This window comes from Heliangelus exortis, chromosome 10, assembly GCF_036169615.1.
Source record: "Heliangelus exortis chromosome 10, bHelExo1.hap1, whole genome shotgun sequence".
NCBI classification, from domain to species: domain Eukaryota; kingdom Metazoa; phylum Chordata; class Aves; order Apodiformes; family Trochilidae; genus Heliangelus; species Heliangelus exortis.
In genome coordinates, this window is record NC_092431.1 from 5,978,438 (window position 1) to 5,995,078 (window position 16,641).

Here is a 16,641-nt window from a genome sequence, read left to right on the forward strand (position 1 = left end):
TCACTCCTCAGGCCTCTGCCAGCCCGCACCGTGGCCTCGTTTCTTCCCCCCCAAAACCGCCTTTTTGAGCGATCCTGTGGAAATTCCCTGAGCAGCGTCACAGTCCCGCGGCGCTGCGCGGTGACCGCCGCTGGTCCCCACCGAGCCCGGGGCTTCGTGAGGGCCGAACCCCCCCTTTCTTCCTCCCTCTCTCCCTCCTCAGGCTGGTGCTGCCTCACCCCCGCGTTCAGCCTCAGAGGACACCAAAGGGTTAACACCCCTCCCCCCCCTCCCAAAATGAGGCGCGGCCCCTTTAAGACCTCCCCACCTTCCTCCCGCGGCGCTTCCGGGTTGTGTGACGTCACGATTGCGTCATCGTGAAAAAACGCGTTGTCGGGGGGGCGGGGGAAGCTGCTCGGGCTCCCAGCACCCGCGAGTGGGGGGGGGGGGGAGGCGGTGGTAGGTGCCCGGGTGGGGGGTGTGGAAGGTACCACCTGCTGCAGGGAGGGGGGGGAATGCAGCCAGCGAGGGGCGGGGCTTCCCCTCAGGGGCGGGCAATGGCGACGCTGAGGCTCGGCCCGGCCCGGCTCGGCCCGGCCCAGCCCATGGTGGGGTCCCGGTGTCCTGAGGGGGTTCCCCGGGCCTGAGTGATTCTCTGGGGAGGCTTTTCCGTCTCTTCCCGTCCCTCCCGTCCCCGTCTCGTCTCCCGTCCCCTCAGCTGTGCCTCTGGCTGCCGGCAGAGATGGACCAGCGGCTCGCCGAGCTGGTGGAGGAGCTCACTACCTCAGGGGAATCGCAGCTGGAGTCGGGCAGGATGAAGGAGCTGAAGAAAATCTGCAAGTACGGCCGGACCGAACCCACCGGACGCGGGGGAGGGAGGGGGGAAGGTAGGGAATCGGGTATCTGTCGTCCCCCCCCCGGAGGCGAAGCTTCTTCCCCCCCGGGTCAGAGGGAACCGGGGGTGTCCTGGAGGCTCCTCTGTCAGCTCACACAGACGCTGCTGTTTTAAAATACGTTTTTAAAACGTTGTGGGTTTGCATGCTAAATATTTATAATTTTTTTAATAACTGGTTTTTGCTTTTTTTTTTTTTTTTTCTTTAATTTTTCCATCGATTTCTCCTTTCCCAGGTCTTCAGAGGAGCACATCAGCCACGCCTATCACCTGCTGATGACCCGGCTCAATGAGGAGCACGCAGAGATGAGATTCTCGGCTTTCCAGATCGTGCAGGAGTTGTTCACCCGATCCCATCAATTCCGGACGCTGATTATTTCCAACTTCCAAGAGTTCTTGGAGCTCACGATGGGGATAGACCATGAGCAGCCTCTTCCCCCGCCCAAAGAAGTGGCACAGAAACTGAGGAAAGCTGCCATAAAGTCAGTGCAAGACTGGCATGAGAAATACGGGGAGGCCTACAAGAAGCTTTCTCTGGGATACCACTTCTTAAAGCAGAATAAGAAGGTACCCTGCGTTTTTACCTCTGCATGTGTTTTTAGGTTGTGATTGATCAGAGATGTTAAAGAGAGAAAACCAATAAATATAAAAGAAAAGCTGTTAGAAATGACACTGTCTTTAGGAGACATCCTGTTGAGCATGGGCTTTAAAAAACAAACCCCAAACTTTTTCTTCATCTTGCAGTGTTGTAAAGTTTTTAAAACCCTAAGGCTTGTACTCAGATCTGGTCTCACCTAGCCTTCTCTCAGGGTGCAAAAAAGTATTGCTCACCAGCAGGGTTTCACCCACTGATTCCTACGTGAAGCCTCACAGCCTGACTTTTTAGAAGAGAAATAATTATTACATCTTCAACTGAGAACAATCAGCTGTTAAGTCATTCTTTGCCCATTTAAACTATCTCGATTTCTGTACTGAGCTGTCCAGCTCTAGAGTCTTCTAAGAAAAAACTAAAACAAAAAACCAAAACCACGTTGTAAATATTTTAAGAAAAAGCACAGTGAATCACTCAGATTTATGTTTATATTTTTGTCATAAGAAAATAAAGTGAAACTGAATGCTAAACTTTCTCTCAATCCCCAGACCTCATATAATTGTAAAACCCAAAATTTGGTAACTTTTAATGAACTTGAATGTCACCTCTTCTACTTTCCTTGCTTAGGAACTTCTTCAGGAAGTGAAGTGTATGCTTGTGGCAACAGTGCTTACAAATTTTCCTAAATTTCCTTTACTAATAGTAGAGCTAGTTTGATGTTTTTATGTGCTAGGAATACTTGCTCTGTGTAGGCTCTTCCAGCCCATTCCTCATAACCCATCTTTCCAGTGCTGTGACAGAGGACTCCCAAAGCCCAGTTATTCCCAAGTTTAGATGCAGGAATCTAAGTGTTTTGTTTTCCTTATGGTTCTTTTCTGAAGGCCATTGATTCTTAGCAGCCTTTTATTAGTAGAAGTAAAAACTCTGTTCAGAACTGCTGTACTTATTGATTCCAGGAGGAGAGGAGATAAAAGGAAATACTGCTGAGCTTCTGGCTGATCACTGATGCTAGAGGATTTTCCACCACAGATAAGAATCTTAGGAAATTGATTTTCTATATATTTCTCATGAGGAGTGTTTACTTTTTTCTCCATTTCCTCCTCAGGTGGATTTTCAAGATGTGCATGCCAGAACCATGGCTGAAAGGAGGAGGGAGGAGGAGAAGAAAAAACGATTGGATAACATTTACAAAGAAAAAGCCAAAAGAGCTGAAAAAGAAATGGAAGGTGAATTACTTTGGTTCTGTTAGAGTTTTTGGTTTGTTTTTAAAGCAAATATTTATGGACATTCTAAGAGCATAGCTGACCACAGAAGAGTGGAATAATACTTTTTTTTAGAATTTGGCCCTCTATCTCTTTCACCTAAAGATTATCAAGGGAAATAAGTGGCAGTCCTTTGAGCTCAGATAGTATGAAAAGATTTTTTAAAAAAATGTTCTCGAGTAAGGGTCTAGCCTGTAATTTAGTAACTTATGACTACATAACCTGGAGCAGGCAAATCATGAGACTTTTTGGAGCTGGTGGCTTAATTTCTGTATCTGTGACCTGGCACAGACTTGTAAAGATGGCTTTAGTTATATTGTATATACAGTCCTTGTGTTCCAGAAGTATAGGTGGTGATCTGCAGAGGAATCTTGGATGCTACATAGGGTATCCAGGAAAAGGTCATGCTGCTGCTACTGTGTGTTACCAGGGGTTGAAACTCCAAGCAACATAGCAGACATGTTTCTGTAATATGAAAGAGGAAGGGAGAAAGTAAGTGAAAAAGGGTTATTTAATGTAATTAATTTGGTATATGCATTGCATGCAACTGTGTCTGCATTTACTCTGCATGCTGCAAATGTTCTTGTGAAGAAGGGTGGAATTTTAAAGAGATTTAACCTTCTTCAAGTTGCACTTATTGGTAGCATCTTTTTCTGCAATAAAATATTCATGGCTGTGCCTACAAGCAACTATTCATGGCTGTGGAATGAGTACATACCAACATCAATGAGAATATCCTCACTAAACCTTGGGCTCCTTCAAATTCTGTAAAGTATTTGTGTCATCTTTGATGCAAAGTGAAATTCTGGAAAGCCTAGGAAAAGGAGGAATGCTTACTTTAAATTACTTGATGAGGAAGTTCTAGATTTGATGCTTAAGAAAGCTATTGTCACTTTTATAAAGATGGTTTCTGCAGTGGAGAGAGATCCATCTGGATAAATTATGAGTGATTACTGGATAAATTATTAACCCTTCTGCAGTTGAACTTGTTTTGTAGAGCTTTGCTATGGAGATAACAGCATTTTATGTTGTTTAACAGTATTCTAAAACAGATGTCTCTTGACAGAAATGTCCCAAGAGATTGCCAACACGCTGACAGAGATGGAAAACTGTTTCCAACTTCTGATGCCAGATCCTTTTGACTTCACTGGGAATGACACAGAACAGGAACCCAACAAACAAACAGCAGCTAAGGAGGATAGTTCTGCATCTCCCCTGTCCTCTCAGATGGAAGCTCACCAGTCCTGTTTTGGATACATGGATGATGAACAGCCGTGCTGCAGCAAGGACATTGTTTCTGTTCCTCAGTGTGTTGGAACTGAGAGAAACAAAGAGTTAGATGAGAAACAGGACAAACCTGAGCAGAAGGAATTGGATGGAGGAACATGCTTGGAAGTTCAGTCTGATGTCCCTGCTCTCAATGAGGATGATTACCAGATTTTTGTTAGGAGCCATGGGCTTGTTTCACATAAGTATACTCTAGACCTTGAAATCTCAACAGGTACTTGGAAAAATTTTCACATATAGCTGGAGACAGTCTTTGACTAAAGTGCTTTGGAGTTGGGATTTGTGTTTCTTTTTTCCCTCAAATGCTTGGAGTTGCTAAACACCATATATTTTGGAGTTTTTCTCTAGTTCTGGTTTACCTAGTAACCATTCTTAGGTTTGCATGTCCTTGCATGTGATTTATAGATATTGTTAACTACCATCTAAGATTGAACTTTCTTATTGGTTGTCATAACCACATTGCAGCACTTCATCATACCTGGGAGAAGATTAGTTTCCTATGTATAAGAAAAAAAAAATCAGTATATTTTCACAGTATATAATTTTATTTTCCATATGCTTCACCATTCACCTCTTTATTTCTCTAGCTAGAGTATAAACTACTAATTTAAAAATCTTACAATTGTCTGTTTTGCTAACATTTTTTCTTTGCTATTGACAATTTGCCAGAAGTAGTAAGTAGAGTTTTGCTAGGAAGTCTTAAGAATTATGATTATACCTTTTTTATATAACTTTGCTAATGTGAATTACCTCTAGAAAAGTTAGAATGGTTTGTGTTTTGGTAGTCTATGTGAAGTCTCTTAAAAATATTGCCCTAACAGAGTTAGTCAGGTTTCTGACAGGTATCTATGTCTGTGCTTGCAGACAACAGAACTGGGAATTTATCTGTGGGGCTTATGAAGGACTAAGAGGTGAAAAGTATCATATTGACTTGAGTAGAGGCATACTTGGCTTCTTTGACAAACAAGTCTCTATTGCCACTTGGGCAGGGATTTTTTTTCCATATTGAATATGCAGAAACTGATACAATAGTGCTCAGTGAATTGATTGAAACTCAGGACAAGGTTTAATGTAAATAGTAAGTCTGCACTTGACTGTGGTTTGTTTAGAGATTCCTTAGTAGTCAGCTTAACAGCTTTTTCTGTCATTACTGGACTGAATGTTTTTCCTCTCTATTTTTTTTTTAATATGTGGAAAATAGTAGAAAAATTAATACTTAGAAGAGAAACATTCTGTTGTTTGCAACTTTCCCTGAAGTGATCAAATATTTTAGAGAGTTTCATATCTACTTCTCCTACTTAGCTTCTTTAGCTCCTGTAGTGAAGATACTGTAAATACTGTGCACTAACTATTTAACCATTTTTTTCCTGTTTTGAGCAGATATAAAAGTGCAGGAGAATGAAGATAATACTGCCATAATAAATAATGTCATTGATGCTCACAGACTTCTCAGAAATAAGTTCTGGCCTTCTGTGCAGTCCTGGATTCAGGTGGGATGAAGAGAAAATTTTTTACCTTTTTTTTTTTTTTTTTTTTTTTTAAATAAAAAAAAAATGGAGAAGCAGAGACTGGAGGGAGACAAAGCAAGAAGGAAATTAAAGTTGAAGAAACATTGCTGCTACCTATAGTCATACTTTTTTTTAAAAAAAAAGAATAAAATGTGGCTTCTTTGGACAGGGTTAAAGTAAAACACAGCTTGTTTCTGCCATACATACCTCTATCAGAAAAGCAGTGTGTCCTTTCTGTCAGTTGATATTACTGCTCAGGAGCTTCACACATGGAATTTGGCCAATAGGACTCTCTCAGGAGATGTTTCTACCAGCTGTTCATTCTTTTTTTGTCTTTAGTAGTTCCTAAATTTTTTTTAGTAGTTTTTAGTAGTTCCTAAAGCTTTTATATTCTAGATAGGTAAAGTGGCTTTACTAATTGCTACTTGTAAAATAAAATAATTTGTGACAATTTTTCATTAATTGTTTGTTCATTAATTATGAACAAAACTTGAAAATTTTTTGGGGGGGGCAGATGTCTAGACAAAAGAATAATAAGAATGTTGATCTCTTGCTTTGCAGTTATTTACCAGAGCAGGAATAAATGATGATCGGCTGAGAAGTGCCATTGATCTCAAGAATAAATTGGAGACTGCTATGAAAAAATACAAGGAAATGAACATTTCCTTTAAAGAGAGAAAAAGAAAAGTGGTAAGTTTTAAAAATTCTGCTATACTAGAGGGGACTAAGTAAGTAAAATATTGCACTTTTCTTAAACCTTTATCTGGCAAGCTTTTCAACACAGGTTTTGGTGATAAGTACAGTAATTCAGCTGATTGTAGCTTCCCTCAAAGAAGTTGCACAAAACACCTGTCTAGTATGCCCTGGGCTTGCTTATTAGATAAGATTTAAGGCAACACTCTTGTTCTTAGGGATAGGTAGTGGTTACATTTAGGTTTTATTTACTTTTAGTTTCTCCAAGAGTCCCACTGTGTTGTCCTCAGCTTCTTTACTGCATATTTCTCAGCAAACTCATGGTCTTTTACAACTTGCTAAACCATGCTACTGTCTCACAATTCAAGAAATCAATTTCTCTGCTTTGGAGCATTTACTCTCTTGAGTGAGAATGTAATGTGACTGGGAATGTCTTAGAAGAATCAGTTGTTATATATAGCTTTGAAGTGCCCAAATTTTTCACAAATACTAGCTACCTGTGGCAGTTTTTGTGAAACAGGCAAAACTTGTAAATAAACATGGAATGCAAGATCAAATACTTTATACAGATCTAAAAAGGAATCTATGGCTTCTTTATGTAGCTAAAAAGCAGAGCTGCAAAAGTTACTGTGCAGCTTGACATCAAAGTAACTGGTCAGGGTCCAGAGTAAAATCTGGATTATTAGAATTTGATCTGGACATTATACCTTGGTCAAAAATGTGGTAGCCTTGTTTAGTCGTGACTGAGTGTTGTAGACTTTGCTTTCATTGTGCAAATGAAGCTTTGTCAAGATTAATCTGGTTCATTGCCTTAATACCACACCAGTCAAAAATGCCAACTGTGAATGAAAAGTACTGAAAGAGTGTCTTGTCAGAGGGTTTTTTTCTCCAGTGAAATATGTGTGCTACCTTTATGCAACCAGCTATGAAGGAGTCCAGACATCTGTTGTCATTCCTGCCATTTGCTTGACAGGACTTCATTTGCTGCACCTCTGCATGGAATATTGGTTGCTATATTTCTTGCAAGATATAAAGGACATTCAAGCCTTGATTTTTCTTCTGTGTCTGTGCTTCAAGTGGTATTGTAACCACCTCTGGAGATTGATCAATGCTATCTATGTACAGTGAAAGCTAATACATTTCATAATTAGAAAAATAAAGAAGGGAAAATAAATAGCAGTGGTCACAAATAATACATCCTAAAAGAAGCAATGCAGGTAGAGGTATTAACTTATGCATTGAAAAACTATATATAATTATTCCTAGGGCTTTTCTCCAGCAGAAAATACCCAAGTTTAGGTTAAGTGCTGAGCTACTTTACATTTATAACCTGGACATAGAGAGCTTTGTATTGCAGAAGGAAATTGTGTACTTGATCTTTCCTTCACATTAGATGACTTGGTTGAGATGTAAAAATATGGTAAAATGGGAGTGTGATGGAGTAAAATAAACAGTCTCCTAGATGGTAATTGTTAAATCCCCATGTGCCAAATACATACATATCAGCATATGAAATGCTACATGCAGCTCCTCTTTAATTCATATTGCACTGAGTATTGTTGCTTCTGACCCTACTTTCTTGTGTCATTGGAATTACTGTTCTTGCTGTGCCAAAGTTTTGCTATTTTCAGATCCAAGGAAAGAAGTACTGATAGTCTGTCCTCCAGAGCAGAGCCTCACAGCTCCTGGCAGTGCTCAGGGCTTTAGGGATCTCATTTGTTAGCACATGGAGTCAGTGAGTGCTGTTACCTTCTAGTGTGTAGAGTTGTGTGCACCTAGAAATGAAAGGGAGCATTTTGTAAGCAAAGAGAGAGAGAAAAAGTGTCTTGAGTGTGGAGGGTCCTGAGTAAATTGTTCAGCTCATAGCTGGTCTGTGGCATCTCTGCATTTAGATATGATAGCAGTTTTTCTGGCAATTAGAGACTGCAGTCTGAGGTACAAACATTGTTAGCTGGAGAATGTAAAGGTGAATTGTTTGTGTAATTGCTCATTTTGAGTGTAATTATGAATTCTTCAGCACAGGCAAGCCTTAGCTTTTAGGAGAAAGTGATTTTATTAGCAAATATAGACAAGAATGAGAGGGATTTGGAAACTTGGCTGGGGACAAGGGCTTGCTCAGTCTCCTTATATTTTTTGTTCTTTCTTTAAGCTCACTCTCTCTGTGCTTCCATAGTCTCTAATTTCCCTCTGTTTTGTCTTCTGTGCTTTGTTTTTGCCCAGTGAGGGAGAGGAAAAACTTTATAAAACCCTCAAAATGAGATCAAGAAAGTCAATAGAGGGAAGGTTTTAGTGAAAGACTGAAACTGGAAAAGATTTATTACTGTGAACTCTACTATACCTCTCAATCCTGTAGAGATTTAAATTGCCACTTCAAAGAGGGAAGGCCCTGGAGTCTGGTTCCATTGCCACGTGTCCCTGGTACTCTTGTTTAGCTGAGCAGTTACACATGCATGTGGCTGAGATCCAAATAACACGTATTTGGAGTAATTCTTGATACTACCATTCAATATTAATCTATCAGCAGTGTAGTTGGCTGTAAATGACATTGAGAGGAAGAAGTTGGGGGTTACCTGGCCTGTCTTAACAGAGATTCCCATTTGGTAGGTGCAGGAAGGTGTCTGGTTTTGGCCCTTCTCACTACGTGTTACCTCCAGGCTTTCAATTGTTTCCTGATTAATTTTCCAGACCACAGAGCACTCATCTGCAATTCAAGTGTGTTAGAAAATTAACACAAATTATTTTATCTGTAGTTTTTTTCCCTTTACTGAAAAATGGGAAAGGTTTTCAAGCTCCAGGAGAGCTTTCTGTAGGTTTATGGAACTTCTCTTATATGAAATCACTTCCAGGACAGCACAGAACTTTGTGCAGTGAAACACTTGGACTTGCATTGGCTTACAGTGACATGAGAGATAACCAGCACTTTCTTTTCTCCTCTGTGATGGTGAAGAACTCAAATCATCAGAAAACCCCATTTATAGAGGAGGGACACCATTTTTACATCTAAACCCTGCCAATGCAAGCAGGCTATGACACCATTCTGTGCTGAACTCCCAGGAGCTGTGGGAGGAGAGGGAAAAGAATGACAAAGGTTATCTTTTAATTGTCTAGAAACAAATTCCTTGCAGCAAATTTTATAAAATCTGTGACATCCCATGCACTCCTTCTTCCCATTGCTGGGAAAAAAATTAGAGTCTTGCTGTGCTGGTCCAAGGCAAATGAGTTTTTGTGTGCTCACACAAGTTATGTTTGCTTCAGCTAAATATTTATTTGGGGTGTGAATAGGGAAATGTATTTCTGATGGAAAATGTTTTTTGAGAGGATAAACAAAAGTTTTGAAATCCATTTTTCCATGAAACTGACTTTTAGCTAAATCTGGGGAAAAGAGGCAGAAGCTGTAAAGGGTTTTTATTCTGACAGTACCTGGATGCATGGACAGATCCCTTTTTTTTTCTCTGAATGCCTGGTCAGGATAATCTTAGTGCCCAGCAGAGGGAGTGCATACTGCATGCTCCACATTTTTCTGTATGCCACCTTTAACCAAAACCAACCATCATCTCAGTCTGTGTTTCCAGGTAAATTTACACCAGCAGCAACAACCATAGACACTTCGAGTTAATTCTTGACTCTATATAGATGAATTATTCTAGAATTACCATTGTATTTATTGGCTGGGATTGGTGTTTAAATAGAAAATCCTGTTTCCAGAGGTTTAATTTTTTTGTAGGAATAACGTGCTTATGGCTGATATGTTCATTTAAAAATATTTCTTTTCCTGGATAGGAATAGTTTTATTTGTTCGTGTCTTTTTTCTTTTTTTCAAATACTAAATAGATGCAAATAGATTATTTGCCAGATGCAAATAATCTTGCAATTTTATGAGTTATGAGAGGGTGAGTGTGTACAGTGTTTTAAATCACACCACACTACCTTTCACTTACATCATTACCATAAAGGATTATCCATTAAGCTAATGTTTAAAGTTCTAACATTATTAATAGAAATGCAGTTAATTATCTATGTTTTCTATGCTGAGAGTATATTTGTCTCTTATTTAAATACCTTTGGGAAGCAATAGAAGGTTTAGTATTTAGGTTGGTTAAAACTTGGTCAGATAGAAGCAATGGGGTGTGAGAAACATCCCACTCATTTTTCTGTCAGCAGAGTGATTGTTTAACAGGCCTGTGACATCTTGAATTTTTAATTTCAGGTTATATTAACAACAGGGGATATATAGTTTTTCATTAACTGTCCTCATTACTTTTTGTTTCACCTTTCCTTATCTTCTGTCAAATCTAAGCGTGCGCTTGGATCTTGATTTATTCATGTACTTAGTTTTATCCATGTGAAACATCTGGTTGAATTCAATAATGCCATTAATAATTAGATTTGGAGAAGGCTGTCCTTGTGTTGTCCAGAACCTGATCTGATCCCCAAACCTTACTGAAAGGCAAGTTGATTTTTTTTCTGAAAGAATAATATCAGAAATTTGTTACAAGTTATATTTACAAGTCAAATATTCACTGGTCATAATTTAGTCGTAAAATATTTCAGTACATATAAAGATTAAAATTTTAATATACAATAAATTAAGCTAAGCAATTACTTGGCTGCAAGACTATTACTGATTTATTTTTTTTTTCCCCTCCGTATCTTCAACTACAGCTTGGTGTTTTATCAATTCTAATGAATTATTTCTACTATTTCTAGTAAACATGTAGCTCTATGATCAGCTTTTTTTAGGTCTATTTTTTATTTAAGTTGGTGCCTACTTTAAAAAAAAGTCACATTTAAATTTTAGATTACAAGCTAAGGCTGTATTGTTTTCTCATTCTGCTTCTTTTCATAGCCATAAAGAATCCAGTCCAACTGACTGTTGTTTTCTGTAACAGCTTCTTTTTATTGACATACTCTTCTTTTTCCTCTTTTCTTAATTTTAGTTGTTTTTGAGGGTTAATTTACTGTCTTTAGTGATTCCTTACCATGCATGAACATCTGCTAAAACGTATTCAGACCAATAAGCAGGGGAGATGACTTTCAAAAAGTTTTTTTTCCCCAGATGACGCTTTTAAATTGCACAAAATAAACCCCCTAGCTCTTAACAAAATTTCCCTTTGAAAAACAGTGCTTAGTATTGAGGTAAGGATAGTAACTTGATGTTGATTGTTAGTATGTTTTCAAAAATTTAAGAGAAATATTTGGCATTTAAATCAGCATTACACCTGAAGATGTCCTTTATCAGATTGCATACATCATTAGCATGTAACATGTTCAGAATAAATAAAGTTTAATAATGTTTTTGTGGTCAAAGTAGTAGCTCGGGAAACATTTTAAATGTTGGGGGGTTTTGATCTTGCTAATATTTATTTTTACAAACAGGTCACCCATAACTCTAAAAATAAATACAAAATATAAATAAGTCATACAGATGTTTATGTTTCCTTTTCCCTCCTTCCACATTTTAACTGTCATATGAAAATTATTTCTATGTATGAAATGTCTCTTTTGTAATTAATTTTCAGCTAAAAGATTTTTGGGGGATTTTTAAGTCTTACCAGGATGTAGGACTGATATAAAGCAAAACACTGTACGAGTAACCTGAAAACAATACTCCTGTAATGTTCTGGGCTTTGTTTTTCCTTCTAGAGCTGAACCTTGCCAGGGTGTATTTTATGCTCTGCACTTTGTATGCAGCCTGCTGCTGTTACAAAGTTATTAAAAATATCTTGTTATGCAGATCTGGCCATGAATTCCTGAAGTTGTCACTGTGACGACCTCTGATCCCTCTCTGATTCACAGGTCACACAATGCAATTTGGAGCTCTTCTAATAGAGTGTAAAATAAAGTAGGATGTCTCTATCATCAAGTTAACCCTTATGTTAAGTATTTAAGTTTTTCAGGCTGAAGGGTCATCTCCCTTGATTCATCTATGAATACTGAGCAGTGTGTACTCTCTGAGCAGTGGATATAAATTTGCTTCCTGCTTTTATCCATCCTACCTTGCAAGGGGAAGCAATATACTGAAGTGAATTAAATGTATTTGTGAGGTTCAGTAAAGTTGCTTTGCTAAATGCATATTTATAGATATGGCAAAGGAAGAAAATTTTCAGACTTGGCACACACAGACACATTTAAATTCATTTAATGCAGTAGTACTAAAGTAAATATATTCACATCTAATTATATCTTTGTGCCTAAAATCCACAATCAGGAATATATGTAAGGCAATGTGTGTCTTGCATAGTTATTTTGTTGACCTGTTGCCTCTAATAAATTAGCTTTTCTTAATTGATATATCTATTTCTCTGTTAAAATCACAGAATCTGAAATAATTTTTGATAAATGTGTGGCTTAGGTTCAATCATAAATGTGAACACTGAAGTAAGCTGCAATGTAGTTGCTGATTTTGCAGTGTATGTGTGTGCAGACTGTCTGATGACAGGGTCATATATACATTGGTGGTGGATGCAAAGTTTCAGTAGCATGGTTTTGATCTGGTCATAGTGATAGATGGTGATCCATCAAATGCAGTAGGACTTTTTTGCATGAATGAGTGCTAATGGGAATCTCTTCATATTTAGATGAAAAGCACATTTCCTAAATTATAATAAAAATATGGCTAATAATGAGATTTTTTTCCTCCTTCAGCTCTAAAACTTAGCTTGGCCTATGAAACATAAACATGAAACATGGCCTATGAATCATAAAGGGATTAAATAATTCAAAATGCTGCCTAAAATATTTTCAGGGGGTCATAGGAATACTGTTCATCTCATAAGTAACTTGGACTAGATGAAAAGTCCTAGAAAACCTAAAGGCTTCTCTCTGGATGGGAAAGGAGAGAGGTATTTCTGGTTGACCTTTGAGTTATCAGACCATAAAGCACCTTTTTGGTCCATGAATGGATGTAGCCAGGCCTGAACCTCACTACAGCCTTAATGGCTTTAAACAATTTCATCTGAATTGGTGTGCAGAAAATAGTGTGTAGAGAACAGTTAGTCCTGAAAGAAGAGGGGGGTGATTGGAGCATGGTGACTGTTCAGGGTAACTCTTGTAGCCTTTAGAGTGGCTATGTGACAGCTTCTTTCTTTAGTCATAAAAATGAGGGTTTTCCTTCAGCTTATAGGACTAGAAAACAACTTGGGATCTCTGGGCACTGCTGTCTGAGCATGGACTGTGAATGTGATTTCACACCTGGCTTGTAGCTTTGCAGGCTTTATCACAGCAAATTCTGACCTGCAAACCTTTCTTTTTGTGTTAAGATGAATGGAAAACTGAGTAGGCACTTTGCAGAGTTTCCTTACTGGTTATTCATGAGTTAAGAAGAAACCAACTTTGGTTTTCAAGACACAGGTAATGTGTGCAACACTATTTCACGCTTGCCTCTTCTTTTGTTAAAATTATTTACTTCATTCTACAATTCCCAAAACATGAAGTTCTACCAGGTATTTCTTAGTGTGTTACACAGTTCCCAAACAGGCAGGTTTTTTGTACAGGTTGCTGCTGTGCCACTTGTGGAACCTGCACAGAGAAGCAATTTATATTTCAGTAGTAACTGTATTGTTGGCTTAAAGATGACCTAAAACACCAGCAGCAATCCAACTGGAGAGTCCTGTCTCTATTTTTCTCCCTTGATGATTCATTCCCAGTGCCTCCCATGCAGCAGCAATAGAGCTCCTGTTGCAGTGAGGTCCTGAACTGAGTGGAACCTAATCCAGAGAAGACAATTTCTGTACCAGCATTAAGCTGGGATTGTGTGAATGTCCCTTTCAGTAACTGAATAAACTTGGGTAATGCAGATCCAATTATGAAGTTCAATTTTTACTTTAATCAGTGGGTTCAAATTGATGGGATATGATTAGGTCATTTCCCAACATGAGTGAAAAACTGGCTGAAAAAAACATGTCAGAGACTACTCTTAAAATACATTTTTTTTTGTTGTATACAAAATGTAGTGCCTGAAGTGTGTACAGTAACTCCACAGGAGAGAATCATTCCTGTACCTCTTAAAGGAAGATGTAACCTTTAGTTTTATATAAATATTACACCAAGACATTTAAGGGACCAGCACTACAGTCACTTTTGATAAAACAAATTAAATATAGGTATCAAATAGAAGTGGTCATCATGAATCTTGTTGGAGTATTGTTGGGTTTTTTTATGTTGGGGAACTTTATTAGCTTTAATGATGAAGGGTAGCAGACTTCTATTATAGCTCTTTGAGATGCATGGAAAAGAAAGGCATAGTTAGACTTGGATTAAATAAAACTGTTACACCTCCCCTGATTGAGGGAATTTATGAAAAATTTGGGCTATGTAAGAGAACTTTGCTTTTTTAATCTACTTTCTTAAGGCTTAAGATTATTTATGCATCCAAGAAGTGAGGTATGAAAATACATCTGAGGATATATCTTGAGTGGTTACTGCTATAGAAGTAGTAAACTGGCCTTCCCAAGATAGCATTTTCCAGACCACTTTTATTTGCTGTCTTCTTTGAAACTGTAACTGCATGTGTGTTGGACATATTAATTTCTTCTAAGCAATAATTCATTAAGATCCAGGGGGTTTTTTTTGAACTGTATTATTCCTTAAGACCTATTGGTTTGAGTAAATTTTTGTTGATTTTTTTTTTTTTCTTTTAATTAAAATCCCTCCCAAGCATATCTGGGATCTTAAGCCTGCTGTGGTCCAGAGATGCAGTAGCAAGTGACAGAACAATTTTTGTGCACTGCACCTCACCACTCCTGACCTCCCAATGTACATATCCAAGCTGTTTATCACTGAGTGGGATGGGGAGGGCTTTGGCACAAGTCTTGAGTAAACCTCAAGCTTGAACCTCCAGGGCTATGACAATACTTGTAGACTATGGCTCTTGTACATTGCTTTAAATATTCTGGCTCATTGGGTTGTTTATAAAGCTAAAGCAGTTTGGAGCAAGGTACTCTGGTTCTCCAACATTGTACCTAGGCTGTCAGGCTGGAGATTTTAAGGTTTTTTTACTAATTTCTGGAAATTACAAAGTAGTGTGAAACATGCATTTCTAAATAAAAATCAGCCTGGCTGAGTAGCCTGTGTGCTGTTGAGGAAGTGCAAATAGAATGAACAGTGATACTTTTACTGATAAACATAAAATGTGATTTGCCTGAACCATGTATCTATTTTGCAGTCATCTAGGGTTGAATTTATGCTCAAATCATGGAGCAAAGGGGAGGGAGTGTGTGTGGGGAGGTCCCTATAAATACAGCTCTTTTAGTACTTTGTTTCTTCCTTGTGTTGCATGATCCTGAAATCTGCCACAATGCCAGCATTTATTCCCTTTACATTCTGTGTTGGATAATATAAAAAGATAGAAAAAGAGGAATTTCTAAAAGTTGTTATGTGTAAGATGCACTGTTTGATTACTCAGATTCTATTACTGGCACTGAAGAAATTATTTCTACCCAGTCAGTGTTTGCTTAGGCAGAATAGCCTCAAATTTCATTTCAGAACATTTTGTGTTGCAGCCAAATAAAAAGTGTATTTGCTTAGGGTTGCCCCTTTAACTGGGTTCTATGACTATAAATTTTATTCTGGTTCCCTAACTAAAATCTTCTGCCTCTAGAAAAAATAGTTAGTTGGCTTTGAGTAGATGCACATGAGATATTGGCATGGTGGAATAATTTGCAAGATCTTCCAGTGAGGGTATTAGCATATAAATAGCAGATGCAATGACGACCATCACAGCTGAGTACATTTAATTTTTAGTTTATAAGATAGAATGGGTTTTTAAATGCATAGCCATCAAGCCTGCTGAAAGACAAATGAAGTTTAGAGTTCACTTGTCTGAGGATGCCTTACATCATTTTTTTTTAAAAAGGGAAATAGACACGCATAAAACTGAACAAAAGTGATTTCTTGGGTGAAAAGTAATTGAGATTACAAACCAAGTTAATTAGACCATGCAAAATTTATTTAATGGTCCCAGCTGTAGTTTTCAAGTGGTGTTTTAGTAAGTAGATACGACTTAGTGTGCTATCTCTTCCTCCTTTTTCTAAAAGAATTAGTGAATGCTGTACATCTAGTCCTGTAAACTGATTGCATTGTGTATTTCAGTCATTTTATTGCTTGCTTTAATTATGATTGCTGAGGCTCAGGTTTTTAAATCCTCTTAAGAGAATGTAGCAGTCAATTTGTATATAACTGGGAACAGGACCAAAAGCTTTTCTTCACATCTTCCCACGTGTTGAGTGGTGGGTGGAAGGGTTTTTTTAGTATATATTACTAGTTGGGATGGATGAGCAAGGCATTTAACTGGGGCAGTGGTTGCACTGAGCTACATTGGCAGCTGGAGGCTCTCAGAGTGTTGAATCCAAAGTAAAAGATACAATTGCATTTCTTTTGGCAGTATTCGTTTTGAGTATTTTTAGTAAGATGGAGACTGATAATGGAAAC

The 16,641-nt window shown here is 38.2% G+C and overlaps 1 protein-coding gene and 1 long non-coding RNA gene across 2 annotated transcripts in view; one reads left to right on the plus strand and one right to left on the minus strand.

Annotated features, from left to right (window-relative positions):
• The window catches only part of LOC139800381 (uncharacterized), a 33,336-nt gene extending 32,935 nt beyond the window's left edge, over positions 1–401 (minus strand). Inside the window, exon 1 of the long non-coding RNA XR_011727725.1 lies at positions 308–401. This is a non-coding gene — a long non-coding RNA (uncharacterized lncRNA). The remainder of the gene's footprint in view (positions 1–307) is intronic.
• UVSSA (UV stimulated scaffold protein A) overlaps positions 371–16,641 on the plus strand; it is a 48,368-nt gene continuing 32,097 nt past the window's right edge. Inside the window, exons 1-6 of the mRNA XM_071753264.1 lie at positions 371–819; positions 1,108–1,438; positions 2,569–2,689; positions 3,792–4,226; positions 5,393–5,502; positions 6,082–6,210. Of these exons, the coding sequence (XP_071609365.1) occupies positions 722–819; positions 1,108–1,438; positions 2,569–2,689; positions 3,792–4,226; positions 5,393–5,502; positions 6,082–6,210 (1,224 nt within the window). The 5' untranslated portion in view covers positions 371–721. The remainder of the gene's footprint in view (positions 820–1,107; positions 1,439–2,568; positions 2,690–3,791; positions 4,227–5,392; positions 5,503–6,081; positions 6,211–16,641) is intronic.